Source organism: Erinaceus europaeus, chromosome 23 (assembly GCF_950295315.1).
Source record: "Erinaceus europaeus chromosome 23, mEriEur2.1, whole genome shotgun sequence".
Classification (NCBI taxonomy): domain Eukaryota; kingdom Metazoa; phylum Chordata; class Mammalia; order Eulipotyphla; family Erinaceidae; genus Erinaceus; species Erinaceus europaeus.
Window position 1 is genome coordinate 13,129,267 of NC_080184.1, and position 27,109 is coordinate 13,156,375.

General features: G+C 54.6%; 1 protein-coding gene across 1 annotated transcript; it reads right to left on the bottom strand.

Annotated features, from left to right (window-relative positions):
- Positions 1-10,366: 10,366 nt before the first annotated feature.
- On the bottom strand, positions 10,367-12,594 carry JUNB (JunB proto-oncogene, AP-1 transcription factor subunit). Its single transcript, XM_007532425.3, has one exon. It carries the CDS (start codon positions 12,328-12,330, stop codon positions 11,275-11,277), a length of 1,056 nt encoding a protein of 351 aa, XP_007532487.1. The 5' UTR covers positions 12,331-12,594; the 3' UTR covers positions 10,367-11,274.
- Positions 12,595-27,109: the final 14,515 nt, after the last annotated feature.

Consider the following 27,109-nt stretch of genomic DNA (forward strand, 5'->3'; position numbering starts at 1 on the left):
GTGGGGTCTCTCCTCTCTCAGCACCATCAACAGCACCCAGGGAGCCCCATGGAGGGTGGGCAGGGCTGTGGGGTCTCTCCTCTCTCAGCACCAGGCACAGCACCCAGGGAGCCCATGGAGGGTCAGCAGGGCTGTGGGGTCTCTCCTCTCTCAGCACCCTGCACAGCACCCAGGGAGCCCCATGGAGGGTGAGCAGGGCTGTGGGGTCTCTCAGCACCCTGCACAGCACCCAGGGAGCCCATGGAGGGTGGGCAGGGCTGTGGGGTCTCTCCTCTCTCAGCACCATGGACAGCACCCAGGGAGCCCATGGAGGGTGGGCAGGGCTGTGGGGTCTCTCCTCTCTCAGCACCCTGCACAGCACCCAGGGAGCCCATGGAGGGTGGGCAGGGCTGTGGGGTCTCTCCTCTCTCAGCACCCTGCACATCACCCAGGGAGCCCATGGAGGGTGGGCAGGGCTGTGGGGGTCTCACCTCTCTCAGCACCATGCACAGCACCCAGGGAGCCCCATGGAGGGTGGGCAGGGCTGTGGGGGTCTCTCCTCTCTCAGCACCATGGACAGCACCCAGGGAGCCCATGGAGGGTGGGCAGGGCTGTGGGTCTCTCCTCTCTCAGCACCATGGGCAGAATAAAGAAACTCCACCACCGTCATTGTTATAGGGTTTATCTCTTCCTCTTTTTTCCCTTCCTTTTCTTTTTTTTCCTTTGTTCTTTTTTTCACCAGAGTTATTGTTGTGACCTTGTGCCTACACACGTACAGCATCCCCAGTAGCCATTTCTGATAGTGACGGCACGGGATGGGTGGTGGCGCTCCTGGTTGAGCGGACCTGGGTTCGAGCCCCTGGTCCCCACCTGCAGGGGGAAAGCTTCACAAGTGGTGAAGCAGGGCTGCAGGTGTCTCTCTGTCTCTCTCCCTCTCTAGCTCCCCTTCCCTCTCCATTTCTGGCTGTCTCTATCCAATAAATAAATACATAGATTTTTTTTTAAAGAATTTATTTACCTATTCATGAGAAAGATAGTAGGAGAGAAAGAACCAGACATCATATGTGCTGCCGGGGATCGAACTCAGGACCTCATGCTTGAGAATCCAGTGCTTTATCCACTGCACTACGTCCTGGACCACAAGAGTTTGTTTTTTGTTTTTTTTTTAATAATTAAACAAATAAAAAAGTAGACCAAGTGTGGTCCGGGAAGTGGTGCAGTGACTAAAGCCTTGGACTCTTAAGCATGAGGTCCTGAGTTTGATCCCTGGCAGCACATGTACCAGAGTGAGTCTGGTTCTTTCTCTCTCTCCTATCTTTCTCATGAATAAATAAATAAAATCTTTAAAAAAATTTTTTTTTAAAAAAAGCAGACGAAAAACGCTTTCCCTTGCCCAGGGGAAAGCATCCAGCGATGTGTCACAGGACCCTCAGGTTTGTCTTCTGTACCTGGGGATTTGGGGCTGCCTCCCCCACCCAGGCCTCACCGATGCCCCCGCCCCTGTCCCTGTGTTTTTTTCACAGTCTGCCCCGCGGGCTGGACACCGGGCACTGACACCATTAAACCCAACGTGGATGACAGCAAGGAATATTTCTCCAAACACAACTGAACCAGCAGAGAGACCCCCAATTTCTGCTCACTCTCTCTGCTCAGAAAACTCCCACAGCCTGGAATACTGGAGGGCTGGGCCAGGATGGGTGAGCTTGGCGCCCCCTTTCTTTGTGACCCACTCGACAGGGCTTTGGCCCAGGGCTCCCCAATAAAATACGAAGGACAGAGAAGCCTGTTGGTGTGGTCTCTGTGTGAGCTTCCCAAGTGGTCCCCTGGAATCTGACTTTTAAACCAGAAGGTGCAGTTACTCAATTTAGCCACAAGGTGGCGGTATTATTTCACCATCACTGACCTCTCCCACCGACAACAAAAAATGGTTTTTTCTTTCCCGCCTTGGAGTGGAGGGAGTTTGGGGCTTGGGGGCGTGGGGAAGGGGCTAGGAGGGTTTGCTGTTTGTTTTCATGAAGGGAACAAATCCCAGAATGCCCTCGATCCTGTAATGCACCCATTTGAAGTACAGCTACCTGCCAGTCTGGCTTCAAATGATGCCCCTGTTAATAAGTATTATTATTACCAGAGCCCAGCTCAGCTCTGGCTGACGGTGATGCTGGGGCTCGAACCTAGGCCCTCGGAGCCTCAGATATGCAAGTCTTTTGTAGATTCAGTCTACTCTCTCTCCCAGGTCATTTAAGTCCCATTTTACTCAGGCCAGCAGTGTGGTTCAGAGGCTAGAAAGCAGAATGTGCGTGTCTGAGGTCCTAGTTTCGAGATTGGACACTCCATGGAACCGCGTATTCTCACAATAAACTAATAAAGAACTAATTCCGGGGTAGGGGGGCGGCTGGAAGTTAGCTCCGTGGGTTGAGCAAATCCCTTTTTAAGCTCCAGGCCATGGGTTCGAGTTCCATCATCACATGGGAGGGCCATGAATGACAACAAAGAAGCTCCCTGGGTGGTGTCTGTCTCCCCAAGATACAGTGAAAATAAATAGGAATGGCCAGCAGGTGGCGCAGTGGATAAAGCCCTGGAGTAGAAGGCCTCACATGTGCCAGAGGGAGACTGCTTTTTCTCTCTCCCTGCCTCCATTAGAAAAAAATCCTTCAGTGGTCCGGGAGGTGGTGTAGTGGATAAAGCATTGGACCCTCAACCAGGAGGTCCTGAGTTCGGTCCCCGGCTGCACATGTACCAGAGTGCTTCTTTCTCTCCTATCTCTTCATGAATAAATAAATTTTTTTTAAATCCTTAAAAATATAATAGGGCAGGAGCAACCACACAAACTATAAAGACTCTCCAGCCTGAGACAGGTCCCAGGTTCAATCCCCAACACCACCATCTGCCAGAGCTGAGCAGGGCTCTGATCTCTCTGTGTATCTTTCGCTTTGTATTACTCTTTAAAAAAGGGGGGGGGGTTGTGGCTGGGAGACAGCATAATGGTTATGCAAAGAGAATTTCTTTTTATTATTATTATTATTATTATATTTATTTATTTTCCCTTTCGTTGCCTTTGTTGTTTTTCATTGTTGTTGTAGTTATTATTGCTGTTATTGATGTCATTGCTGTTGGATAGGACAGAGAGAAATGGAGAGAGGAGGGGAAGACAGAGAGGGGGAGAGAAAGACAGACACCTGCAGACCTGCTTCACCGCTTGTGAAGCGACTCCCCTGCAGGTGGGGAGCAGGGGCTCGAACCGGGGTCCTTAACTCTGGTCCTTGCTCTTTGCGCCACATGCACTTAACCCATTGGGCAACCGCCTGACTCCCTTGCAAAGAGAATTTCATGTGTGAGGCTCCAAGGTCCCGGGTTCAAGCCCCAGACCCACCATAAGTCAGAGCTGAGCAGTGCTCTGGTCTCTCTTTCATCTCTCTGTATCTCTCATTAAAATAAATTTTTTTTTTTTAAGTAGGGAGTCAGGCGGTAGCGCAGTGAGTTAAGTACATGCAGCACAAAGCACAAGGACCAGCATAAGGATCCCGGTTCGAGCCCCCGGCTCCCCACCTGCAGGGGAGTCGCTTCCCAGGTGGTAAAGCAGGTCTGCAGGTGTCTGTCTTTCTCTCCCCCCTCTGTCTTCCCCTCCTCTCTCCATTTCTCTCTGTCCTATCCAACGACGACGACATCAATAACTACAACAATAATAACTACAACAATAAAAAACAAGGGCAAAAAAAGGGAATTAAAAAAAAAAGTAAATCAAAAAGAAAAAGAAATTGAGCTGGGAGACAGTGCAGTGATTTTGCAAATAGTCTCTCCTACCTGAGGCTCTGAGGCCCAAGGTTAGGCTCAATCTGGCCTCTTTCTTTCTTATTTATTTATTCTATCTTTTTAAAAATACTTATTTATTCCCTTTCATTGCCCTTGTTGTTTTATTGTTGTAGCTATTATTGTTGTTATTAATGTCATCGTTGTCGGATAGGACAGAGAGAAATGGAGAGAGGAGGGGAAGACAGAGAGGGGGAGAGAAAGACAGACACCTGCAGACCTGCTTCACTGCCTGTGAAGTGACTCCAGTGCAGGTGGGGAGCCGGGGACTCGAACCGGGATTCTTATGCCAGTCTTTGCGCTTTGTGCCATGTGTACTTAACCCGCTGCGCTACTGCCCAACTCCCCTTATTTTTTTTTAAATTTTTAAAAAATCTTTATTTATTTATTGGATAGAGACAGCTGGAAATCAAGAGGGAAGGGGGTGATAGAGAAGGAGAGAGACAGAGAGACACCTGCAGCACTGCTTCACCACTTGCAAAGCTTTCTCCCTGCAGGTGAACCTGGGTCCTTACGCACTGTGGCATGTGCACTCAACCAGGTGAGCCACCGTCTGGCCCCCATTTATTTATTTTTATCAGCGCACTGCTGAGCTCTGGCTTATGGTGGTGCAGGGGACTGGAGTAAACCTGGAACTTTGAAGCCTCAGGCATGAGAGTCTCTTTGTATTACCATTATGTTGTCTACCCCTGCCCAGGTCCCCACATTCTGTATCTTAGTAATTTCTTTAGTATATTATTTTTCTGTATTATTTTCCCCCAGAGATCTCCTGCTCAGCTCTGGCTTCGGGGTGCTGGTGATTAAACCTGGTACCTCAGAGTCTCAGGCAGAAGATGTTGTCCAAACCACTGTTATCTCCTCCACGCCTGCAGTGCTAGGAAAGGAACCTCTAACCTCTCACTTGTGCAATGCCACCACCGACTGGCCTCCCAGAGCTGGGATTTTATTTATTTATTTAATTTATTTTTACTTTAGAGAGCACAGAGACACCACCAGGACATCATCACTCTTCCATCCAAGGAGCTCCCCCCTGTGCTCTCTGTCCAGGGTCTGTCCATGTGGTGCCAGGGTCTGGAATCCATAAACCCATCACTGATAGGGTAATGGGGTGTGAAAATCCCCAAGGTCCAGGTATGACTGCTCCACACACACACACACACACACACACACACACACACACACACACACACAGCCCTGCCTGCTAGGTGTGCTGACCTCACAACCCTTCCCCACCCCCACGGCCATCACACCATCCTGGGCTCTGGCTTCCTCTTCTGGGAACAGGCTGGGTGTTTCCAGGAAACGCGTGTGGGCTGTCTGTTGGCCCTGGATTCTTGAGGCTTCAGAGCAGTGTTAGGGTTGGGTAGTGTGGCCCAGGGCTAACCTACCTGCGAAGTCTCACGTTTGATCCCCGGCACCACCACAGGGCCAAGCTGAGCTCTATTTTGCCTCTCTCTCTCTCTCTCTAAGTTTACTTTTCTGTCACAACTGGCACCTCACATTGGACTCTCAAGCATGAGGTCTTGGGTTTGATCCCCAGCACTGTATGTGCCAAAGAGGTCTCTCTCTCTCTCTCTCCCTCTCTCTCTCTCTCTCCCTTTGTCTCATTAGTTAGCCTTTAGTTTCTTAGTCTTTATTTTTTATTCTGTTAAATTGTTTTTGCATTTATTTCTTTCTTTAGCCTCCAGGGTTATCTCTGGGGCTCGGTGCCTGCACTAAGAAATCCACTGCTCCTGGAGGCTATTTTTCCCATTTTGTTGCTCCTGTGGTTGCTATTGTTGTTATAGCTATTGTTGGACAGGACAGAGAGAAATCAAGAGAGAAGACAGAGAGGGGGAGAGAAAGATAGACACCTGCAGACCTGCTTCATCGCCTGTGAATTCACACACACACACACACGCACACGCGCAGGTGGGGAGCTGGGTTCTTGAACTGGGATCCTTACCTGGTCCTCGCGCTTGGCTCCATGTGTGCTTAACCCCTGTGCTACCACCCGGCCCCCAACAGACAGTTTTAAAAGACTAGTTGATGGGCAGGGGTACATAGTATACTGGGTCTGCAAAGAGACTTTCATTCCTGAGTCTCTTAAGTCCCAGCTTCAATTCCTTGTACTACTATAAGCTCCAGAGCCGAGCAGAGCTCTAGTTAAAAAATAATAAATAAGGATTCCAGTTTGAGCCCCCGGCTCCCCACCTGCAGGGGAGTCTCTTCCCAGACGGTGAAGCAGGCCTGCAGGTGTCTGTCTTTCTCTCCCCCCTCTCTGTCTTCCCCTCCTCTCTCCATTTCTCTCTGTCCTATCCAACAACAGTGACAGTAACAACAATAATAACAACCACAACAAGGATACAACGACAAGGGCAACAAAAGCGGGGCGGGGGGAGTCTCCAGGAGCAGTGGATTCCTGGTGCAAGCACCAAGCTCCAGCAATAACCCTGGAGAAAAAAAAAGAACAATGGTGCTGTGTCCCCAGCCCTGCAAAAATATTTGTTTATTTGACCACAGCACTGCTAAGCTCTGCTTTATGGTGGAGTGGGGGATTGAACCTGGCACTTTGGAGCTTCATACATGAGAGCCTCTGTATAACTATTCTGCTCTCTACCCTTCACTGCTGCAGATTTTTTTTTACTAATTTTATTTTAATTTTTAATCTTTTTGATTATTATTTATTATTGGATAGAGACAGAGAGAAATTGAGAGGGGTGGGTGATAGAGAGGGAGAGAGAGACAGATAGACCCCTACAGTCCTGTTTCAGCGCTCGTGAAACTTTCCCCCGGCAGGTGGAGACCTGGGGCTTGAACCTAGGTCCTTATGCACTGTAAGGTGCAAGGTGAGCACTGCACCACTGCCTGGCCCCTAATTTATTTTTTGTTACTTTTTTTTTGCTCCAGGCTTTTTGCTGGGGATCGGTGCCTCCACCATGAATCCACTGCTCCTGGAGACTATTTTTATTCCTTTTTTTGCCCTTGTTCTTTTATCTTTGTTGTGATTATTATTGTTGTTGATGATGTCCTTGTTGTTGGATAGAACAGAGAGAAATGGAGAGAGGAGGGGAGACAGAGACAGGGAGAGAAAGACAGACACCTGCAGACCTGCTTCACCGCCTGTGAAGTGACTCCCCTGCAGGTGGGGAGCCGGGGCCTCGAACCGGGATCCTTATGCTGGTCCTTGCGCTTGGTACCACGTGTGGTTAACCTACTGCACCACTGCCCAGCACCCCCCACTGGCCCCTAATTTATTATATCTTATTTATTTTATTTATTTTCTTACTCAAGTTTTTACTCAATTCTAACTTATGATGTTGGGGGTGGGTTTGAACCTAAGACTTTGAGAATGAAGGTTTGGGAATGAAGGTTTTTGCAAACCATTATTCTGTCTCCCCAGGCCTCAAAAAAAAAAAAAGAAATAAAGAAAGAAAAGACTATCTTTTGTTAAAAGGGCTTTGTTTGTGGTCCGGGAGGTGGCGCAGTGTCTAAGGCACTAGACTCTCAAGCATGAGGTCTCGAGTTTGATCCCTGACAGCACACGTGCCAGAGTGATGTCTGGTTCTTTCTCTCCTCCTATCTTTCTCATAAATAAATAAATTAATTAAAAAAAAAACTGATCAGTGCTCTGGTTAAAAAAAACAATCGTTGAAAAAAAAAGGGCTTTGTTCTGAGGGTCCCATTGGTTGCACACTTGCTTGAGCACACATGTTACAGTGCACAAGGACCTGGGTTCAAGCCCTTAGTCCCCACCTTCAGGGGGAAAGCTTTGCGAATGGTTAAGCAGGGTGGCAGGTGTCTCTCTGTCTCTTTCCCTCTCTATCTCCCCTTTCCCTCTGGATTCCTGGCTGTCTTCAAGAAGACAATAAAGATAATATTAAAAAAATGAATAAAGCAGTGAGAGGAGATAGTCTAATGGTTCTTCAAAAAGTCATGGGCTGGGTGGCGGTGCACCTGGTTGTGCGCACGTTACAAAGCGCAACAACCCAGGTTCGAGCCCCCAGTCCCCACCTGCAGGGGAGTCGCTTCACAGGTGGTGAAGCAGGTCTACAGGTGTCTGTCTTTCTCTCCCCCTCTCTGTCTTCCCCTCCTCTCTCTATTTCTCTCTGTCCTATCCCGGCAGCAACGACATCAATAACAACAATAATATCCCAGGTTTAATCCCCAGCACCACCAGCCAGAGGCGAGCAGAGCTCAGTTCTCTCACTAATATATATACATATATATATATATATATATATATATATATATATATATATATACACACACACATATACACTTTCATAAGATTTTATTTACTCATGAGAAAGATAGGAGAGAGAAAAAGAACCAGACATCACTCTGGTATATGTGCTGCCGGAAATTGAACTTGGAACCTCATGCTTGAGAGTCCAATGTTTTATCCACTGTGCCACCTCCTGGACCACTATATATATATATATATATATATATATATATATATATATATATACATATATATATATATATATGTATATATATATATATAATTTTATAAGAAATACATTTGAGAAGCTTCCCATGGCCACATGAAAGCCACCCCCTTCGCCATCCATGTTTCCAGTGCCCCCTACCCCAGCACCCCCAAGTTAGACCAGCTCTGCTCCAAGCTGATGAATAAATGAATGAGTGAATGAATGAATGAATGAAGTGTCTGTTTTGTACATCCCACCCCCAGTGGCCTGGCTTCTCTGCCTTTGTTTTCCTCCTTCTAACCCCTCCTGACCCTGGGCCCTCCAACCTGGGGGAGCAGTGGGAGGGGTCCCCAGATTAAGGGAGGCCAGCCAGATTTGGGGGGAAGACATCACCTCACTGAAGGCGGCTGTATTGAAGGCCCTTTTAGCCTCCTGGCAGGACCAGACCTGGCAGTGCCGCTCAGCCTGGCACCGCAGGGGAAGCTGGCAGGCCGCACCCTTCCTGGAGGCTTGGGGGCAGGGGGACAGCACACAGCCCCTCACCCTGCCAACAGGTCCCCAAGGATGAAGGGTCTGGAGTGGGTGCTGCGGGGTCTTCTGGCGGGAATTTGGGCTGGTGGCATGAGGGGGGGGGATTTGACATGGGCGTGTAGTTGGGGAGCCCCTGGGAGTGACTGGGGAATCTGGGGTCTCTCAGAGGTGTGTGGGAGGGATGTGGGGGTCCAGGGGGACCTGAGAGGCGTGTCGAGGGGATGTATGTGGATTCTGGGAAGGAAGTCTGGGGAATCTGGGTCTTTGGAAGGGGTGTCGGTGGGATCTGGGGTGTTTGAGCAGGGGGTCAGGTACTGGGAGGGGAATTGGGGGGGGGAGGGTTCTGGAGTGTCTGGGGTCTCTGGGAAAGCTGTCCAGGGGGAGATCTAGGGGTTATGACACGCATGGGGGCTCTGAGAAGGAGTAGGTCTCAGTTCTCTGGGAGAAGAGTAGGGGTCTCTGGAAGGAAAGCTGGGGTTCTCTGAGGTCTCTGGGAGGGAAGTTGTAGGTCTCTGGGGGGGGAGTTGGGGGTTTCTGGGGTCTCTGGGAGAGGAGTTGAGGACCTCTGGGGTCTCTGGGAGAAGAGTTGGGGATCTCTGGGAAAGGAGTTGGGGTCTCTGGGAGGAGTTGGGGGTCTCTGGGAGAGGACTTGGGGGTGTCTGGGGTCTCTGGGAGGGATGTTGGCACCTCTAGGGTCTCTGGGAGAGGAGTGGAGGGTCTCTGGAAGGAAAGTTGGGGGTCTCTGAGGTCTCTGGGAGGGAAGCCGCAGGTCTCGGGCGGGGATTGGGGGTTTCTGGAGTCTCTGGGAGGTCCGTGGGGAATATCTTGGGGTTCTGACACGTGGGGTCTCTGGGAGGCTTTTAGGGGAATCTGGGGGGGGGGGGCTCCCGGTACCCGGAGCGCAACCCACCCACCGGGGTGTCCTGGAGCCGGGCCTGGGGTTTTCCAGGCCCCGACGGCCACCCTCCTGGGAAAATCCCGGCCCCTTTCCCGGCGCCGCGGCCCTGCCCGGCAGCGCGGGGGAGGGGATTCCCGGAATCTGCCCGGAGACCGTCCGGCGCGTCACCCCGCTCCGCCCGCCCTTATATGGGCAGCGCTTCCGCTGCGTCAGCGGGGAAAGCCCCGGCGCGTGGGGGGCGGAGCCGCGCCTGCGCACACGCCGCCTCTCCCCCTCCCGCCCTCTCCCGCCCAGGACCTGCCAATCCCGGGGATCGGGGCTTCCTGGGAGCTTGGGGCGCCCCCCAGAGCCGGGCTAAGGCTTGTCAGGGGGCTGTGGGGGACGACGCAGGCAGAAAGGGCGACCCACAGGGCACTGGGGGTTGGGGGCGTATCTCGTTCCTCCCTCCCGCCATGGAAAAAAAAAAAAAAAAAGGAAAAAAGCAGAAGGACCAAAGCAAATTAATAAAGAACCATCTTTCTTTTTTTTTTTTTTTTCCTTTTTTACTTAAATAGATTCAATAAAAAGTCAGAACAACACACGCACACATAACGCACACAAACACGGCTTAAAATAAACTCTTTTGTCCTTTTTTTTTTTTCTTCTTCTTGTCTTTTCTCCCAGAGACCAACTGTCACTTTTCCACAGTACAGAAAGAGGGGTGCAGGGGGTGGGGAGGCGGAGAGGGGCTGAGAGAGGGCGGGGTGGGGTGGGGGGTTCCCCTCCCAGTTCCCCGCGGCCTTAAGTACCGGGGCGGCGGGACCAGCTCCGCCTGCGATGCCCCCCACATCCCTTTCCCCGATAAATACACAAATATATTATATTCAATATGAATTGAGTCTGTTTCCAGCAGAAAAAAAAATACAAAAAAAAAAAAAAACGTAGAAGGAGGAGGAGGAGGTGGAGGAATAGGGATGGGGTGGGGAGGGAGATGGAAGGAAGGGGCGGTTGTAAACGTCGACGTGGAGTTTCAGGGCGCAGGGCAGGCCGGCCGGAGTCCAGTGTGGTTTGGCAGGGAGCAGGGGGGTCCCCCCCACCCCACTCCTCAGAGAGTCTGCAAGGTGGGGGAGGAGTCCCCATCACTCCTTAGAGTCTATAAGGTGGGGGGGGCCTCCCCTTCCTTAGAGTCTTCACAGTGGAGACCCCCACCACTCCTTAAGAGTCTGCAAAGTGGGGGTCCCCCAGCACTCCCTAGAGTCTGCAAAGTGCGGGGTTTCCCACTGCTCCTTAGAGAGTTGCAAGGTGGGGGTCCCTCACTACTCCTTAGAGTCTGCAAGGTAGGGGGAGAGATTCTTTTGCTTAGAGTCTGCAAGGTGGGGGTCCCCCACCACCCCTTAGAGTCTGCCAGGTCAGGGGGTCCCCATGACTCAAAGTCTGCCAGGTGGTGGTCCCGCATCACTCCTCAGAGCCTTCAAGGTGGCGGACCACCCCCCCACCCACCCCCGATTAGACTCTGTCAGGTGAGTACCCTTCCCACGAGTCCCCCAGAATCCAAAGGCTGGGTGGTGATGGTGAGCATGTCCGTCCAGTCCACAGGGGGGGTGCGCAGCGTGCAGAAGTGGGGCTGGGATGCATGGGGGGTGGGCCCTGGGGGGGGTCTGCCATTCAGAAGGCGTGCCCCTTGACCCCCAGGAGCAGCTGGCAGCCGTTGCTGACGTGGGTCATGACCTTCTGCTTGAGCTGGGCCACCTGCTCGCGCAGCACCCCGGCCGTGCTGGACAGCCCCGCGTTCTCCGCCTTGAGTGTCTTCACCTTGTCCTCCAGCCGGGCGATGCGCTCCAGCTTCCGCTTCCGGCACTTGGTGGCCGCCAGCCGGTTACGCAGCCGCTTGCGCTCCACTTTGATGCGCTCCTGGTCTTCCATGTTGATGGGGGACACCGGCGGGGTGGCGTCGCGGCTGCGGGCCTCGGGCACCGTCTGCGGCTCCTCCTTGAACGTGGCGCCCGCCGCCGCCGCCGCCCCCGCGCGGCCCAGCCCCAGGTGGCCCCCCGGGAACGGGGGTGCGTGCGGGAGGTAGCTGATGGTGGCCGTGGGGTACGCGCTCCCCGCGCCCCCGGAGGCCGCGGGCGAGTAGCTGCTGAGGTTGGTGTACACCGGCGGGGGCTCGGGGCCGGCGTAGACGCCCCCCGACGGGGCTCCCGGGGGGGGCCCCCCGCCCGCGCCCAGGGACACATTGGGGGGCGTCACGTGGTTCATCTTGTGCAGATCGTCCAGGGCTTTGACGAAGCCGTCGGCGAAGCCTTCCTGCTCCTCCGTCACGCCGCCGCCGGCGCCCCCCGAAGATGCCCCCCGAGGGTAGAAGTACTGCCCGGGCGGCGTGGGCGTGGTGGTGATCACCCCGTTGCTGTTGGGGACGATCAGCCGCTCCAGCTCGCTGGACGCCAGCTTGAGCGATGCTCCGGGCTCCCCCGAGGAGGACGAAGAGGAGGACGACGAGGACGAGTAGCCCCCCGCCGCCGGGGCGCCCCCCTCGGACCCGGGACCCCGCGCCCCGGGCGCCTTGAGCCCCCGGTAGGGATCGGCCACCAGGTTGAGCGCCAGGCTGGGCTTGAGCAGTTTGTAGTCGTGGAGGGGGAGCCCCCCCGGGCTCCGGCCGTACCCCGCCGCCGCCGCCGCGTACGAGTCGTCGTGGTAGAAGGGCTGTTCCATTTTAGTGCACATCCGGGCGGCCCCGGCGGGCTGGGGGGGGCGCCCCCTGGGATCGGGGGTGCTGGGGGCGCGCTCCGCCGCTCACGGGGGTGCTGGCCTGGTCTGGAGGGGGGATCCCGGGCGCGCGTCCTCCTCTTCCTTCACTTCGTCTCCTTGGAAATGGGGGTACAGTCCTCGCGGGCCGTCTCGGGGTGCGCACGCTGGCTCCGCTGGGCTCCCCCTCCCCGGAGCGCTTCCTCCAAACCCCCCCCCAAGGCTGACTGCGTGTCCGGCCCGGCCGCGCGATCAAGGTCCCTGCCGCTCGGCCCCGGGTCCCCCCGCGCCTTTATAGGGCGCCCGGCAGCTGCGGAAGTGCTCCCCGATTGGCCGGGGGGGCCCCCCCTTCACACACACACACCCCACCCCACCCCGCCTCTCCTGAGCGTGGGGAAGGGGAGGAGGCGGCTCGCGTCACTGTCAGGAAGCGCGTGTCCTTGTAAACAGCCGCCGCGGGCTGGGAGGGGCCCGGGATGGGAAGGACGAGGCGAGGAGGGGCACCCAGGGGCGCGCAAGCACCCCACAGCCGCTCCCCACTTCTCTCTCCGGGACTCGGAGGACCTGACACCCCGCAAACGCGTGTGCGTCTTGGGGCCTAGGGTGTACATACACACCCCGCGGTGGGGAGGGCTACCCGGCTGGAAGGATTTTATTTTATTTTATTTTATTTTATTTTATTTTATTTTATTTTATTTTATTTTATTTTATTTTATGGTGGGGGTGGGTGACATCCCACAATGGAGAGATGGGAGCCGGCTAGATGGGGGGCGAGGGGTTATTCTAAACAGACACGGGACATGGGGGCTGAGTAGAGGGAGGTCCCCCCCCAGATCTAGAGAGGATAAGGGGCTATTGGGGGGGAGAGGGAGCGAGCTGAATGCAGAAAAAGGAGGGAGGGGTGTCAAAAAAAAGGAGGATACCGACCGATGTACCAAGGCGCTGGAAGCTCTAGATGGGAGGGGGAATCTACCAGCCCACCCCCCCCAATTGCCAAGAAGGAATGAGAGGCAGGTGAGAGTGAGGGTTTCCAGGGTAAACTGAGGCAGGGACGAGCGGTGAGGTGGAAGAAGAGGACTCTTAGCACGTTTTTTTGTTTTTTTGTTTGTTTGTTTTTTGTTTTGTTTTGTTTTGTTATGGGGTGGCGTGTCAGTCTTTGACCGTGACTCGGGGTCCCCTGTTGGAGACATGAGAGGATGACGGGGGGGGGGCCCTCTGGATGGCTGGATCAGACTCCCCCATGGGGGCTCCCCTCTCTCAAGGGAGACCCTTCAGGGGGCTGTACACTCGGCCCCCAGCCCCGCCCCCAGCCCCTGTGACCCCGACATTGGGGTGGCCAGCACCCCCCCATCCCCGGGGCGCGGTCGCCCGGCCCCAATCGCTTCCTTAGAAACCGGCCGGGGACCTTGCGAACGAGCCTTAGGCAGGAAGTGTAGCAACAGCCCCCCCAACCCCCACCCCGGAGCCGGGATCCTTGGGGACCTGCGCCCCGCCCTGGGCCCGCCCGGCCTGGGCATCTGGGATGAGGAAGCCGGGCGTTCGCCCCTTGTAGAAGTAGGGGTACGCCCGCCGGCCCCCCCATACACACACCCGGGTAGCAATGGTTGAGCCCGCGCATCGCGGACGATTCCATTCCCCTCAAGGTTGGGGGGGAAGGGGGGGACGCCCGGGGAGTCGGTCTGATCGCCATAGCAACGTGCCCGAGCCGAGAGGGAGGGGCTGGGGGCGGGGTGCACCCCCAGACTCGCCCCGACGCCCATATAAGGGAACAGGAAGAGGTGGGGTTAGCGAGCTCCGGGCTGGGGGGGGGGGGGTGGACGCGGAGCCAGCCGCCGGCGCCCGGGTCTGTGCCAGGTCTCAGGGCGCGCCCGGGCTCCCCGCAAGCCCTCCCCTCTAGACGGCTAGTCCCGACCAGCCCTGGCCGCCGCCCCCGGAGCCTCACCCAGCCCAGCAGGTCTCCGCCTGCCCGCCGGCTCGGCTCGGACTTCGCCCCCGGTGCCACCGACCGACGGACAGACAGACAGGGGCCAGCCCTGTGCCGCAGGGCGCACCCCCCACCCCCGGCGCCTGATCGCCTGATCGGGCGGGGTGCCCTCCCTACAGACACTGGGAGGGGGCTGGGGTGCCCTCACGTTCACTCCTGTGTGCGAGTATAGGATCCCTGCTTCTTTTGTATGGGGGTTCCCTGGCGCCAGAATAACTAGATATTAGATCTGGGGTTCCCTCTAACACATCCCCCCAGAGTGTCTCCCTAGGTGCTAGTCTGGGCTCTCATCTTGTCCCCCTAGAGTGTCTCCCTAGATCTGAGGCCCCTTGTCCCTCTCAGAATATCTCCCTAGACACTAGATGTGGGGTTCCCTCTATCACATCCCCTCCCCCCACCCGAGTGTCTCCCTAGGTGCTAGTCTGGACTCTCATCTTGTCCCCCCCAGTGCCTCCCTAGGTGCTAGTGTGGGCTCTCGTCTTGTCTCCCTAGATCTGGAGTCCCTTGTCCCTCTCAGAATATCTCCCTAGACACTAGATGTGGGGTTCCCTCTATCACATCCCCTCCCCCCACCCGAGTGTCTCCCTAGGTGCTAGTCTGGACTCTCATCTTGTCCCCCCCAGTGCCTCCCTAGGTGCTAGTGTGGGCTCTCGTCTTGTCTCCCTAGATCTGAGGCCCCTTGTCCCTCTCAGAATATCTCCCTAGACACTAGATGTGGGGTTCCCTCTATCACATCCCCTCCCCCCCCCCAGTGTCTCCCTAGGTGCTAGTGTGGGCTCTCATCTTGTCCCCCAGTGTCTCCCTAGGTGCTAGTGTGGGCTCTCATCTTGTCCCCCAGTGTCTCCCTAGGTGCTAGTGTGGGCTCTCGTCTTGTCTCCCTAGATCTGAGGCCCCTTGTCCCTCTCAGAATATCTCCCTAGACACTAGATCTGGGGTCCCCTCTGCCCTGCCCCCACCCCCACCCAGAATATCTCCCTCTACTGGGCACCTTCTGTTCCTCTCCTGAATATTCAAGAGGGGATTAGTTTAGCTGTGCTGGGGGACTGGGGTGAGGGTGGGTGGTCAGACTTCCAGTTTCAATGGGATTTCCATCATAGCTGTGTGTTGGGGGGGGGTTGGCTCTAGCTTCCAGAAGGGCATTTTGGGGTACAGAGAAGACTGTAAAGCAGTGACCTCAACACCACCATCCCAGGGCAAGAAAGTATCCGGGTTCTACAAAGAGACTCTCCTGCCTGAAGCTCTGAGGTCCCAGGTTCAGTCCCCAGCACCACATCAGCCAGAGCTCAGCAGGTTTAAAGAGAACTAGGCCAAAGAGAAACTGGGGGGTGGAGAGCAAGGGGAAATTCAGTCACACTGGGTCCCTTAAAGGGTGAGGTGGGGGTGGGGGTGGGGGTGAGGCACCCCCTGTCTACCCGGGGTCCTTGGAGGATGCATATGACCCCGGGGTGGCCCCCTCCCTGGCCTTGACCAGCGGCCCCACCCCCGCCCCCAGCTCTGGGGAGATTCCAGGCCCTGAGTCTTCGGGCATCCTGCCAGACCCGAGTCCCTGCAGCTGACATCTGGCGAGGCCTGGGGGGGGGGGAGGGGGAGGGGGAGCTGTATCTTTGGGGAATTGGCCTGCAGGGCCCGAGAGAGCCCCCACTCCCACCTCGGTGAGTCAGCCTAGGACCACTGAGCACACCCCCCCAGATAAATAAGCGAGGGGGGGGGGTGTTCGAGGTCAGAGCAAGGGATCTTGGGTTACCAGGCAAGAGGGTCCCACAGGGAAGAGACCCAAGGATGAATCTCAGAGGGCCGGACAGACAGAGCAACAGCAACGCGGAGGCCCTGGACAAAGGCCTCTATTATAATTAGGACTTTAATAGCCACCACTCACCTTGCTCTGACCTGGGGCCAGGGACTCAGAATTTCAGGGGTTCGGGTGGGGGAGGGTTGTTAGAAACGCTACAGTCTCCAACTGCATGCCACAAAGTATATAAAAAAAATAATAACAGGGAGTTGGGCGGTAGCTCAGCAGGACCGGCATAAGGATCCCAGTTCAAGCCCCCGGCTGGCTCCCCACCTGCAGGGGAGTCACTTCACAAGCGGTGAAGCAGGTCTGCAGGTGCCTATCTTTCTCCCCCTCTCTGTCTTCCCCACCTCTCTCCATTTCTCTCTGTCCTATCCAACAATGACGGCATCAGTAACAATAATAATAACTACAACAATAAAAATAATAATAATTTTTAAAAAGCACATGGGGCCAGGTGGTGGTGCACCTGCTTGAGTGCACATATTACAGTGCACAAGGACCCCGGTTCGAGTCCCATGGACCCCACCTGCTGGGGGAGAGCTTCACGAGTGGTGAAACTGGGCTGCAGGTATCTCTCTGTCTCTCTCCCTCTCTTATCTCCCTCTTCCCACTGGATTCCTGGCTGTCTCTATCCAGTAAATAAATAAAGATTAATTTTTTTAAAAAGCATGTGGAGAAACTGAGGCTTGGCCAGAAGAGGGTGAACTCACACACTTGGACCCCACACCCCAGAAGAGGGCTGAATCGGGATGGAAAGGAACCCACCCGAAACTGGGGAACAGGAGGGGGTGCAGGGGAAGTGGCCCCACAGCAAATAGAGAACAAGCTGGACTTCCCCAAATGATGAGGGTTGCAGGTTCAATCCCCAGGGCCCACCTCTAAGCAGAGCTAAGCAGTGCTCTGGTTTCTCTCCTAAACCATAATAATAAAGACATTTTTCAATTAGTTAGTTTTTAACAAGAAGGGGCCCGGCGGTAGCCAGCCCAGTTGAACATTCCTAAACAAGGCACCGGGTTCAAGTCCCACTCTCCACCTGCATGTGGTGGGGGGTTCCTTAGCAGTGGAGCAGGGCTGCTGATATCTGTCTGTCTCCCTCACTGTCTCTTCCTTCCCTCTCAATTTGTCTCTATCCAATAAATAGATATATTCTTCATTACAGTGCACAAGGACCTGGGTTCAAGCCCCCAGACTCCACCTGCCAGGGGAAAGCTTCACAAGTGGGCTGCAGGTGTCTCTCTGTCTCTCTCCCTCTCTAGCTCCATCTCCCCTCTCAATCTCTCTGTCTCTATCCAATAATAAATATAAAAAAATAAATATATATTTTTCGAGTTTCGTTATCAGCAAGAAAGCATCCTTCTGACACCTGCCACTGAAGGGGTTTGAACTTGGGACCTCACACCCCAAGGGGTCAACACTTGAGCCTGCTGTGGCCCCTTCTGGGCTGCAGGAACTCGAGTCCTGGTGAAGAAATGGTGTAACAGAAACGGTCTGTTCTACAGCAGTCTATAGACTGGATGGGCATTAGTTCACCGCCAACTGAATTTTCTGTGAAACCCCTCTGTGGACTCTGGAGTGTTGGGGGAGGGGGTGATCTGTGGCCCCAGGGGTGTTTGAGCAGGGGGTGGGGTGGGGCCAGGCTGGGAGGGCAGGGCAGGGGCCGGGCGAGCTGGTACAGCTGGTTGTCACCCTCTGTGGCCTGGGCACCACCCCCTTACCCAGCCCTGCTGGCGCCAAGGCCTGAAGGGTGAGGAGGGTACCAGCCTGTTAGAAGTGGGGAGAGCCTAGGTGTTAGATCCTGATCCCACCTTAGGCGCCCCCCCTCCCCCATGCCCACTAGACATCCCAGCAGCCCTGAAGTCTGAAAACCAGCAGAGGGAGAGTTGGGGGGTGGGGGAGGTGGGGGCTGGGGTTCTGGAGGTTCTGGGGCTTCTGCCCTTGGCAGTGGCCAGACTTCTTATAAATAAGTCTGCTGACATCCCCCCCCCACGGCGGGCCCCCAGAAAGCTAGGCTTCAGCGGGTGTTGGGGGCTGCCCATGTGAGTCAAGTCCAGTCCGCAGGCCCGGGCAGGAACCCACAAGTCCCAGCACCCCGTTGTTCCCCACCCCCCTCAAGAGTCCCTGCGTTTTTTGGGGTGTGGATTAGACAGACAGGCCGGGCAGGAAGTGGCTGAGGAACACTGGGAAAAGTGGGGGACCCCTCTTCCAGCTGCCTGTCTACTCCCCTCCCACCTTAGTGGTTTTGGGGGTCCCTCACCCCCTAACTCCCAGAGAGGAAGCCACTGTTTTCTTGGAAGCAGGAAGCTGCCTGGCTGGGGCACCCCCCCCACGCTGACTCAGCTGGACACAAGGGGAGTTTCCCACCAGACTACTGCAGGCAGACACCCCCTCACTGCTGGGCAGGTCTTGGGGGGCCCCAGAGCAGAGGCCGAGGTCCTGAGTGCCCCAGAGGGGGTGCTGGGGAGATGGAGGGTCCCATGCTTCACTCAAGAGCTGGCATCCTGGGGGAATAGCAAAGGGGTAGGGAAGAGGGCATAGGTGGAGAGAGGCCAGAAAGAGGAGGCCAGGCAGGTCTCTCTGGAACTGGTCTCTATACATTTGGTGTGGTGGCTGTGTGTGCATGTATGATATGCCTTGTAAAGATTTATTCTTTTTATTTATTAATGAAAGACAGAGAAGTAGAGCCTCCCTCTGGCACAAGCGATGCTGAAGATGGAATTCAGGCCCTCACACTTAAAAGTTCAGCACTTTATTCACTGCACCATCTCCCAGGATGTTGGTGGTGGTGTGTGTGTGTCTGTAACTGACGTGTGTGTGTGTGTGTGTGTGTGTGTATGTGTAGGGCTGGTGTCTCTATGTGTATATATAACTGTTTCTGTGTGTGTGTAGCTGGTGGTGTGTGTGTAGCTGGTGTGTGTGTGTCTGTGTGTAACTGGCTGGTGTGTATATGTCTGTGTGTAATTGGCTGGTGTGTGTGTGTCTGTAACTGACTGGTGTGTGTGTGTGTGTGTCTGTAACTGACTGGTGTGTGTGTGTGTGTGTGTGTGTAACTGGCTGGTGTCTCTGTGTATATATAACTGTTTCTGTGTGTGTGTAGCTGGTGTGTGTGTGTGTGTGTGTGTGTAACTGGCTGGTGTGTGTGTGTGTAACTGGCTGGTGTGTGTGTGTGTGTGTGTGTGTAACTGGCTGGTGTGTGTGTGTGTAACTGGCTGGTGTGTGTGTGTGTGTGTGTAACTGGCTGGTGTGTGTGTGTGTGTGTAACTGACTGGTGTGTGTGTAACTGGCTGGTGTGTGTATGTGTATGTGTAACTGGCTGGTGTGTGTATGTGTATGTGTAACTGGCTGGTGTGTGTATGTGTATGTGTAACTGGCTGGTGTGTGTATGTGTATGTGTAACTGCTGGTGTGTGTGTGTGTGTGTAACTGGCTGGTGTGTGTGTGTGTGTGTAACTGGCTGGTGTGTGTGTGTGTGTGTGTGTAACTGGCTGGTGTGTGTGTGTGTGTGTGTAACTGGCTGGTGTGTGTAACTGGCTGGTGTGTGTATGTGAATGTGTAACTGGCTGGTGTGTGTGTGTGTGTGTGTGTGTGTGTGTGTGTGTGTGTGTGTGTGTGTAACTGGCTGGTGTGTGTGTGTGTGTGTGTGTGTGTAACTGGCTGGTGTGTGTGTGTGTGTGTACTGGTCTGGGAGCCCACGCCCACTCTCCAGCTGTGTCAGGGCGTCCCTGAGCCTCGGTGCTGATGACAGTCTGCCATTCTGACTCTGCCCCTCAGGGCTTGGGCGTGTCCCTGTGACCCTCCCGGGCTCCGTGACCCTCAGCTTGTCCTCCCAGCAGGCCTGGGCTGCCCGTGCAGCAGTGTCCTTGGCGGCTATCCGTGTCCTTGGCGGCTATCCGTGTCCTTGGGTCCGGGGGCGGGCGGTGGGGGATGGGTGTCCCTGTTCTTGTCCTTGACTCTGTGGCCTCTCACTGTCCCTCTGTGTTGGTTGGTTTCCCTGTGGGTGAAGGTATGACTCTCGGAGTATTGACTTGTTGATTGAGAAGGGGGGTGGTGAAATAGCTTCCCCATAATAGTGCCCTGGCTCACTGGCTGGGTTTGAACCCAGCTCCTACCACCCCTGAGGTACCCACGATGCTGGGAACTCGGAACTCGGGGCCTGACTGTCTTAGCTCTCCTTTATTTTTATTTATTTATTTATTTATTTTTAGTTAGAGGGTGAGAGACAGAGAGAGAAGAAGAGACACCCAGCCCCACTCTTGAAACTCCTTGTGTGTGGTCCTCCCATGTGGTGGCTGGGGGCTCGAACCCGGGTCCCCACACATGAAAGGCATTCATACTGCTGAATGACCTATCCCCAGCTGCCTACCCCACCTACACTAAAATTTATTTTTCAGCCAGGGTGTTAACTCAGAGCTGTGTGTGTAAGAGGCCCTGGGTTCAAGCTCTGCCACCATCCTATACCAGACTTCTCTCTTGCAGTGTCCTTTTCCTCTTATTCTTGCTCTCATAAAACAAATAGAATAAAATAAAAATTGAAAAAGGGTGCTGGGAAGATGCCACAGGGGTTCGGCAAAAGATTCCCCTACCTGAAGCTCTAAGGTTCTGGTGGTGCGAGCTGAACAGGGCTCTGGTTTCTGTATCTTTCTCACTCAATAAATAAAATATTTAAAAAATAAACATTTGTTTTTAGTGTTCCGGGAGGTGGCGCAGTGATAAAGCTTTGGACTCTCAAGCATGAAGGCCCGAGTTTGATCCCTGGCAGCTCATGTGCCAGAGTGATGTCTGGTTCTTTCTCTCTCCTCCTATCTTTCTCATAAATAAATAAAATCTTACTTTTTTTTATTATGTGATTTTCCCCCTCTTTCATTGCCAGTGTTGTTTATCGTTATTGTTATTGTTGTTGTTACTGATGTCGTCGTTGGCTAGGACAGAGAGAAATGGAGAGAGGAGGGGAAGACAGAGAGGGAGAGAGAAAGACAGACACCTGCAGACCTGCTTCACCGCCTGGGAAGCGACTCCCCTGCAGGTGGGGAGCCGGGGTTCGAACCGGGATCCTTACTCCGGTCCTTGTGCTTTGTGCCACGTGTGCTTAACCCTCTGTGCCACGGCTGGGCTCCCAATAAGTAAAAGATTTTTAATTGTTTTTGTTTAAATGGATGTATTTTATCTTTAAAACTATGAAATTTCCCCACTTTTTTTTATTAGTGATTTAGTAATGATTGACAAGATTGTGGGATAAAAGGGGTCTCCATTTCTCTCTGTCCTATCCAATGGCAACGACATCATTGACAACAACAATAATTACAATACAACAGGGCAATAAAAGGGAATAAATAAATACTAAAAAAAAGAGGGGTACAGCACAAGGACTGTCTGTCTTTCTCTCCCCCTCTCTGTCTTCCCCTCCTCTCTCCGTTTCTCTCTGTCCTGTCCAACAACAACGACAACAACAATAAAACAACAAGGGCAACAAAAGGGAATAAATAAATAAATAAAATATTAAAAAAAATTTTTTTAAAAAAAGGGGTACAATTCCATATAATTCTCAGGATAAAGTGGGAAGCAAGAGAAAGAAGCAGTGCTCTCTCTCCCTCTGGCATCTGCGATGACAGGGATCTGGAACTCAGGACCTCATACTTGACAGTCCAGGACTTTAACTACGGGGCCCCTTACCAGGGCTCACCCAATGTTTGTATTTTATTTAATTTTATTTATTTATTTTACCAACTCTGGCTGATGGTAGTGCTGGAGTTTGAACCTGAGACCTTACAGCCTCAGGCAGGAGTCTTTTGGTAGAACCCCTAGGCTATCTCTTCAGTCCAGTTTATTTTTATTTTTAAATATCTTGATTTTTTAAAATTAATTATTATTTTTTTTTCCCAGAGCCCTGCTCAAATCTGACTGATGGTGGTGCTGGCTGGGCATAGAACCTGGAACCTCAGAGCCTCAGTCTTTTCTTTTTTTATGCAGAATTTCCCAATCCCAAATGTTTGTGTGTGTGTGGGGTGGGGGGAGATAGCCTAATGTTTATGTAAAGCAACTCCCATGCCTGAGGCTCCGGAAGTCCCCAGTTCAGTCCCCTGCACCACCATCAGCCAGAGCTGAGCAGTGCTCTGCTTAAGGAGAACTAGGGAGCCCCTCACCAAAAAACAAAACAAAACAAAAAAAAACAACCCACGCAGCCTGTGTCTGCCTCCAGCCGTTTGCAATCCACAGGACTCAAACCATCACCACCATTGACAAAACATCCTGCATGTATGTGTGTGTGTGTGTCTGTCTGTCTGTCTGTCTGTCCTGGTCCCCACGTCCGTCCGCCCCCCAGCCCAGATGGCCTGTCTGCCCTGCCCTTCAGTGTCCCCACTGGCCGGCAGACAGAGAACAGTGTCTGGGCTCTGTGTCCACAGGATGTGCCCCAGACACCATCCCCGCCGCCCTCCACCTCCCGGGCCACGCGGGGGTCAGGACCCAGGCGTCCAGGGCGGCCGCGGGGGTGGGGTGACCCCGGGATAAGGGGGAGGCGGGACGCCCAGGGCCCCGCCACGGGTCCAACGGGTTCTGCCTCATTCCTGCCCCACCTCGCCCTTCCTGCCCGCACTTCCTGGGTGCCCGGCGCCGCCGCCGCCGCCGGGGGCAGGAGGTGGCCGGCCTGAACCCCGTGGCCTCACAGAGCCTGGTGGGTGGGTGGGGTGGGCCCCCTCCTTCCATACCATCCCCCCCTTCCGCAACCTGCCAGGTTTGGGGGGCGCCTGGACACCCAGCCTCCTAGATCCTGGGGCCCAGGGTGCTGGGGAGGGAGCTGAACCCAGTTCTTCAATCTGGAACCTTTATAAATGGGTCAGACCTCACTGCGCAGGGGTGGTGGTGGCGGTGGTGGTGGTGGGGACCCCACTTTTTTCAGATGGGGAAACTGAGGCACAGAGAACAAGCGAGGGGGTGTGTGTGCGGGGGGCAGAGACAGGATACGAACTCGGGCTCTGGGCCCTCAGCCAGCTCACCCTCCACGCCCCTTGGGGTAGTGGGGTCACCGCTGAGGCCAGGGGGCCCCCCACCCCGGGAGGCCCGGCTCTTGGGGGCTCTCGGGGCTTCTTACTCTGAGTCAAAAGAGGCTCCCATAACAGGAATAAGAAAAACAGCTTTAACCGTTTCAGCGCCGTGGCGGGACCGTGCCCAGACTTCCTGTGGGCTGGGGGGGGGGGTGTTTGGGGGAGGCGGGGCGCCCCGGTTCCTGGAGGTCTCGGAGGAGAATGTGGGGGGCAGGGTTGGGGGAGGAGGGGCGCCCCAGTACCTGGAGGTCTCCGAGAATGTGGGGGGCAGGGTGAGGCCCTGACAGTAGCTGGGGGGACGCCTGCACTGAGCTGGGATGATGGGGAGACGCCAGCCCCCCAATCTCCCGCGGGTGGGGATGCTATACCCTCATGTTGGCGATCTCCAGAATGGCCATCCGGGCTCCCCCCGCCTTGTCTGGAAGTGGGGGGGTCTCGGAGTCCGCAGCCCCTTCCCCAGGGGCTTGAGTCACCGTCAGGGGGAGAGCCACCAATGGGGGTGAGTCATGGGGTGTGGGGGTGCGGACAGGGGCAGTGAGGTCGGCTGTGATCTGGGGACCCCCGGGCTGGCCGGCCTGAGTCACTCACGCCCCGACCTGCGTGACCCCCAGCTCCCCGGGTGCTCGCGGGGTGGGGGCGGGGGGCTCCCCAAGCCCCGAGCAGGAAGCGCAGGACTGGGGGGCGGGGAGGGAGGGAGGAAGCGGCGAGCGGGGTGCGCGGGAAGCTGGGGTTGCCATGGTTACCGCAAGAAAAGGGGGTGTCTAGGAGCTCGCGGCTGGCTGGGAGGCGGTGGTGGGGGGAGGTGGAGGTGGTGGTGGGGGGTTACTCCCTGGGATAGGGGCGGCCCCCTTTGGTTGGGGAAGCCCCCGCGTGCACCCCAACCCGAGAAGGGAGAAGGACGAGGCCCCCCCAACGCCCAGAGTTTCAGCTCAGGCAGGAAGGGGTTAAGGGCGGGGTGCGCCCTGGGAGCCCCCCTCCTTCTCCCGGGCCCCGCCCCCGCCAGCCTGCTCGCACGCACGACCGCGTCGGCCACCACGCACGAGGCCACCCCGGGGTGGCCACGTCACGCGGACGCGGGCGCCCCCGCATATTGGGTGGGGGGGCTGCGCCCCGTGCACCCGTGCACCCCGCCACGCCCCCCGCCACACACACACACACACACACACACACACACACGCACACACATTCACACACACACACTCACTCACACACACACACTGGAAGGTCACCTGCCCTGGGGACAAGGAAGGCACCTGTCACCGCACCGACCCTTCTGGAGGGAGGGGCATCCAGGGGCTGGGGGTGTTTGTGGGTTCCCGTGGGTGGAAGTGGGGGGTCGAGGCTCAGTGGGCAGAGCGCACCGCCAGGCCCGCCAGTGCTGTAGGCCTGGGGCAGTGACTTGGTCTCTCCCTCCTGATCTTTTAACAGAGAAACACAGGAATCTGGGTCTGTGGAAACAGCTACCCCAGACAGGCCCCGGGTTTGAGCCCAGCTACCACTGCATTGACTGAAGTTTTGCAACTGTGGGCTCTTTCTCTCTCCCTCTCTGTGTCTCTTATCTGGAAAAAAGGGAAAAATCAGTGGTCTGGGAGGTGGCATAACGGATAAAGTGTTGGACTCTCAAGCATGAGGTCCTGAGTTCAATCCCCGGCAGCACATGGACCACAGTGATGTCTTCTTTCTCTCTTCCTACTTTCTCATTAAAAAAAAAAAAAAAGTAAAAAACGAAGACTAGAGAGACAGTATGGTGATGATTGCAAACATGCTCTCCTGCCTGAGGCTCTGAGGTTCTGGCTTCCATCAGCCAGAGCTGAGCAGGGCTCTGGTCTCTCTCTGTCTCTGTGTCTTTGTCTCTTTGAGCGGTACCAGAGCCCTGCTCAGCTCTAGCTAATGGTGTTGCTGAGGACTGAACCTGGGACGTCAGGCCTGAAAATCTTTTATAACCATTACGCTGTCTCCCCTGCCCTATTTTATTGTTACAGATTCACTAAAGGGAGACAGGCAGAACCTCCCTCTTGACACTTGTGATACTGGGAATTGAACTTAGGGCCTCATGCTTGAGAGTCCAACACTTTATCCATTGTGCCGCCTCCCTGGTCCGCTTTTATTTCTCTGTTTTTGACCAGAGAAATAAATTTTCTCAGCTTTGGCTGATGGTGGTGCTGGGGATGGTACCTGAGACCTCAGAGCCTCAGGCAGGAGCGTCAGTTGCACACACCACTGTGATATCTCCCTGGCCTGTCTACCTTAAATTAAAACAAGAAAAATGTTTTGCCAGGACTCTTGGGCCTTCAGGGAAAATAAAAAAGTGGGGGTGTGGGAAGTAGTGCTGTGAGTAAAGTATGAGGTCCTGGGTTCACTCCCCAGTATCACATGTGCCAGAGGGAGGCTCTGCTTCTCTCTCTCTCCATCATAAATTAATAATTTTTTCCCTGGTCACATTATTTCTGTGAAATAATGTCCTTGGACTGAGTGCTGCAAACCCGGCTTGGAGCCTGGCCCCCACTTCATTGTAGGAAGCTTCAGGGCTGTGGACTGTCTTTGCACTATGAATCCACTGCTCCTAGTGGCTATTACTATTATTATTATTATCATCATTAATGGGGTTTTTTTTGCCTCCAGGGTTATTGCTGGGGCTCGGTGCCTGCACCACAAATCCACTGCTCCTGGAGGCCATTTTTTCCCTTTTGTTACCCTGGTTGTTTTTATTGTTGTTGTGGTTATTATTATCTAATTGCTATTGATGTCGTTATTGTTGGATAGGACAGAGAGAAATGGAGAGAGGAGGGGAAGACAGAGAGGGGGAGAGACAGACAGACACCTGCAGACCTGCTTCACCACCTGGGAAGCGACTCCCCTGCAGGTGGGGAGCCGGGGGCTCGAACCAGGATCCTTGTGCCGGTCCTTGCGCTTTGCGCCACGTGCCCTTAACCCGCTGCACGACCGCCTGACCCATTATTATTATTATCATCATCATCATCATCATCATTTTACTAGAGCACTGTTCAGCTCTGGCTTGTGGTGGTATGGGGGATTGAACCTGGGGCTTTGGAGCCCATTATGCTTGTTAAGTGACTCTCCGGCAGGTGGGGAACCAGGGCTCGAACCGGGATCCTTACTCCAGTCCTTGTGCTTTGCACCATGTGCGCTTAACGAGCTGCACTACCACACGACCCCGAGAGCCCATTATGCTATCTCCCTCTGCCTGCATTTTTTTCTATTTCTTTGGATATGACAGAGAGAAGTTGAGAGAGGAAGGGAAGATAGAGAGGAAGAAAGAGGGGCCAGGTGGTGGCGCACCTGGTTGAGCGCACATGTTATAGTGCACAAGGTCCCAGGTTCGAGCCCCCAGTCCCCACTTGCAGGGGGAAGGCTTCACAAATGGTGAAGCAATGTCGCAGGTGTCTCTCTGTCTCTCCCTCTCGATCAGCCCCTTCTCTCTCGGTTTCTGGCTGTCTCTATCCAGTAAATAAAATAAAGATAATAAAAAAAATTTTTAAAAGAGAGAGAGGGGGAGTCGGGCGGTAGCGCAGTGGGTTAAGCGCAGGTGGCGCAAAGCACAAGGACCAGCATAAGGATCCCGGTTCGAACCCCCGGCTCCCCACCTGCAGGGGAGTCGCTTCCCAGGCGGTGAAGCAGGTCTGCAGGTGTCTGTCTTTCTCTCCCCCTCTCTGTCTTCCCCTCCTCTCTCCATTTCTCTCTGTCCTATCCAACAACAACAACAACAATAAGAACTACAACAATAAAACAACAAGGGCAACAAAAGGGAATAAATAAATAAAATAAATATTTTTAAAAAATTAAAATTAAAAAGAGAGAGAGAGAGAGAGGGAGAAAGACAGATAGACAGGGGTCGGGCAGTGGTGCAGTGGGATAAGCGCATATAGTCCGAAGCAGTAGGACCCAAGCAATGAACCTGGGTTCCAGCCCCCAGCTCCTCACCTGC

Excerpts from the sequence above, each read along its gene's own strand:
- JUNB (XM_007532425.3), bottom strand. The coding sequence starts at position 12,330 with ATGTGCACTAAAATGGAACAGCCCTTCTACCACGACGACTCGTACGCG.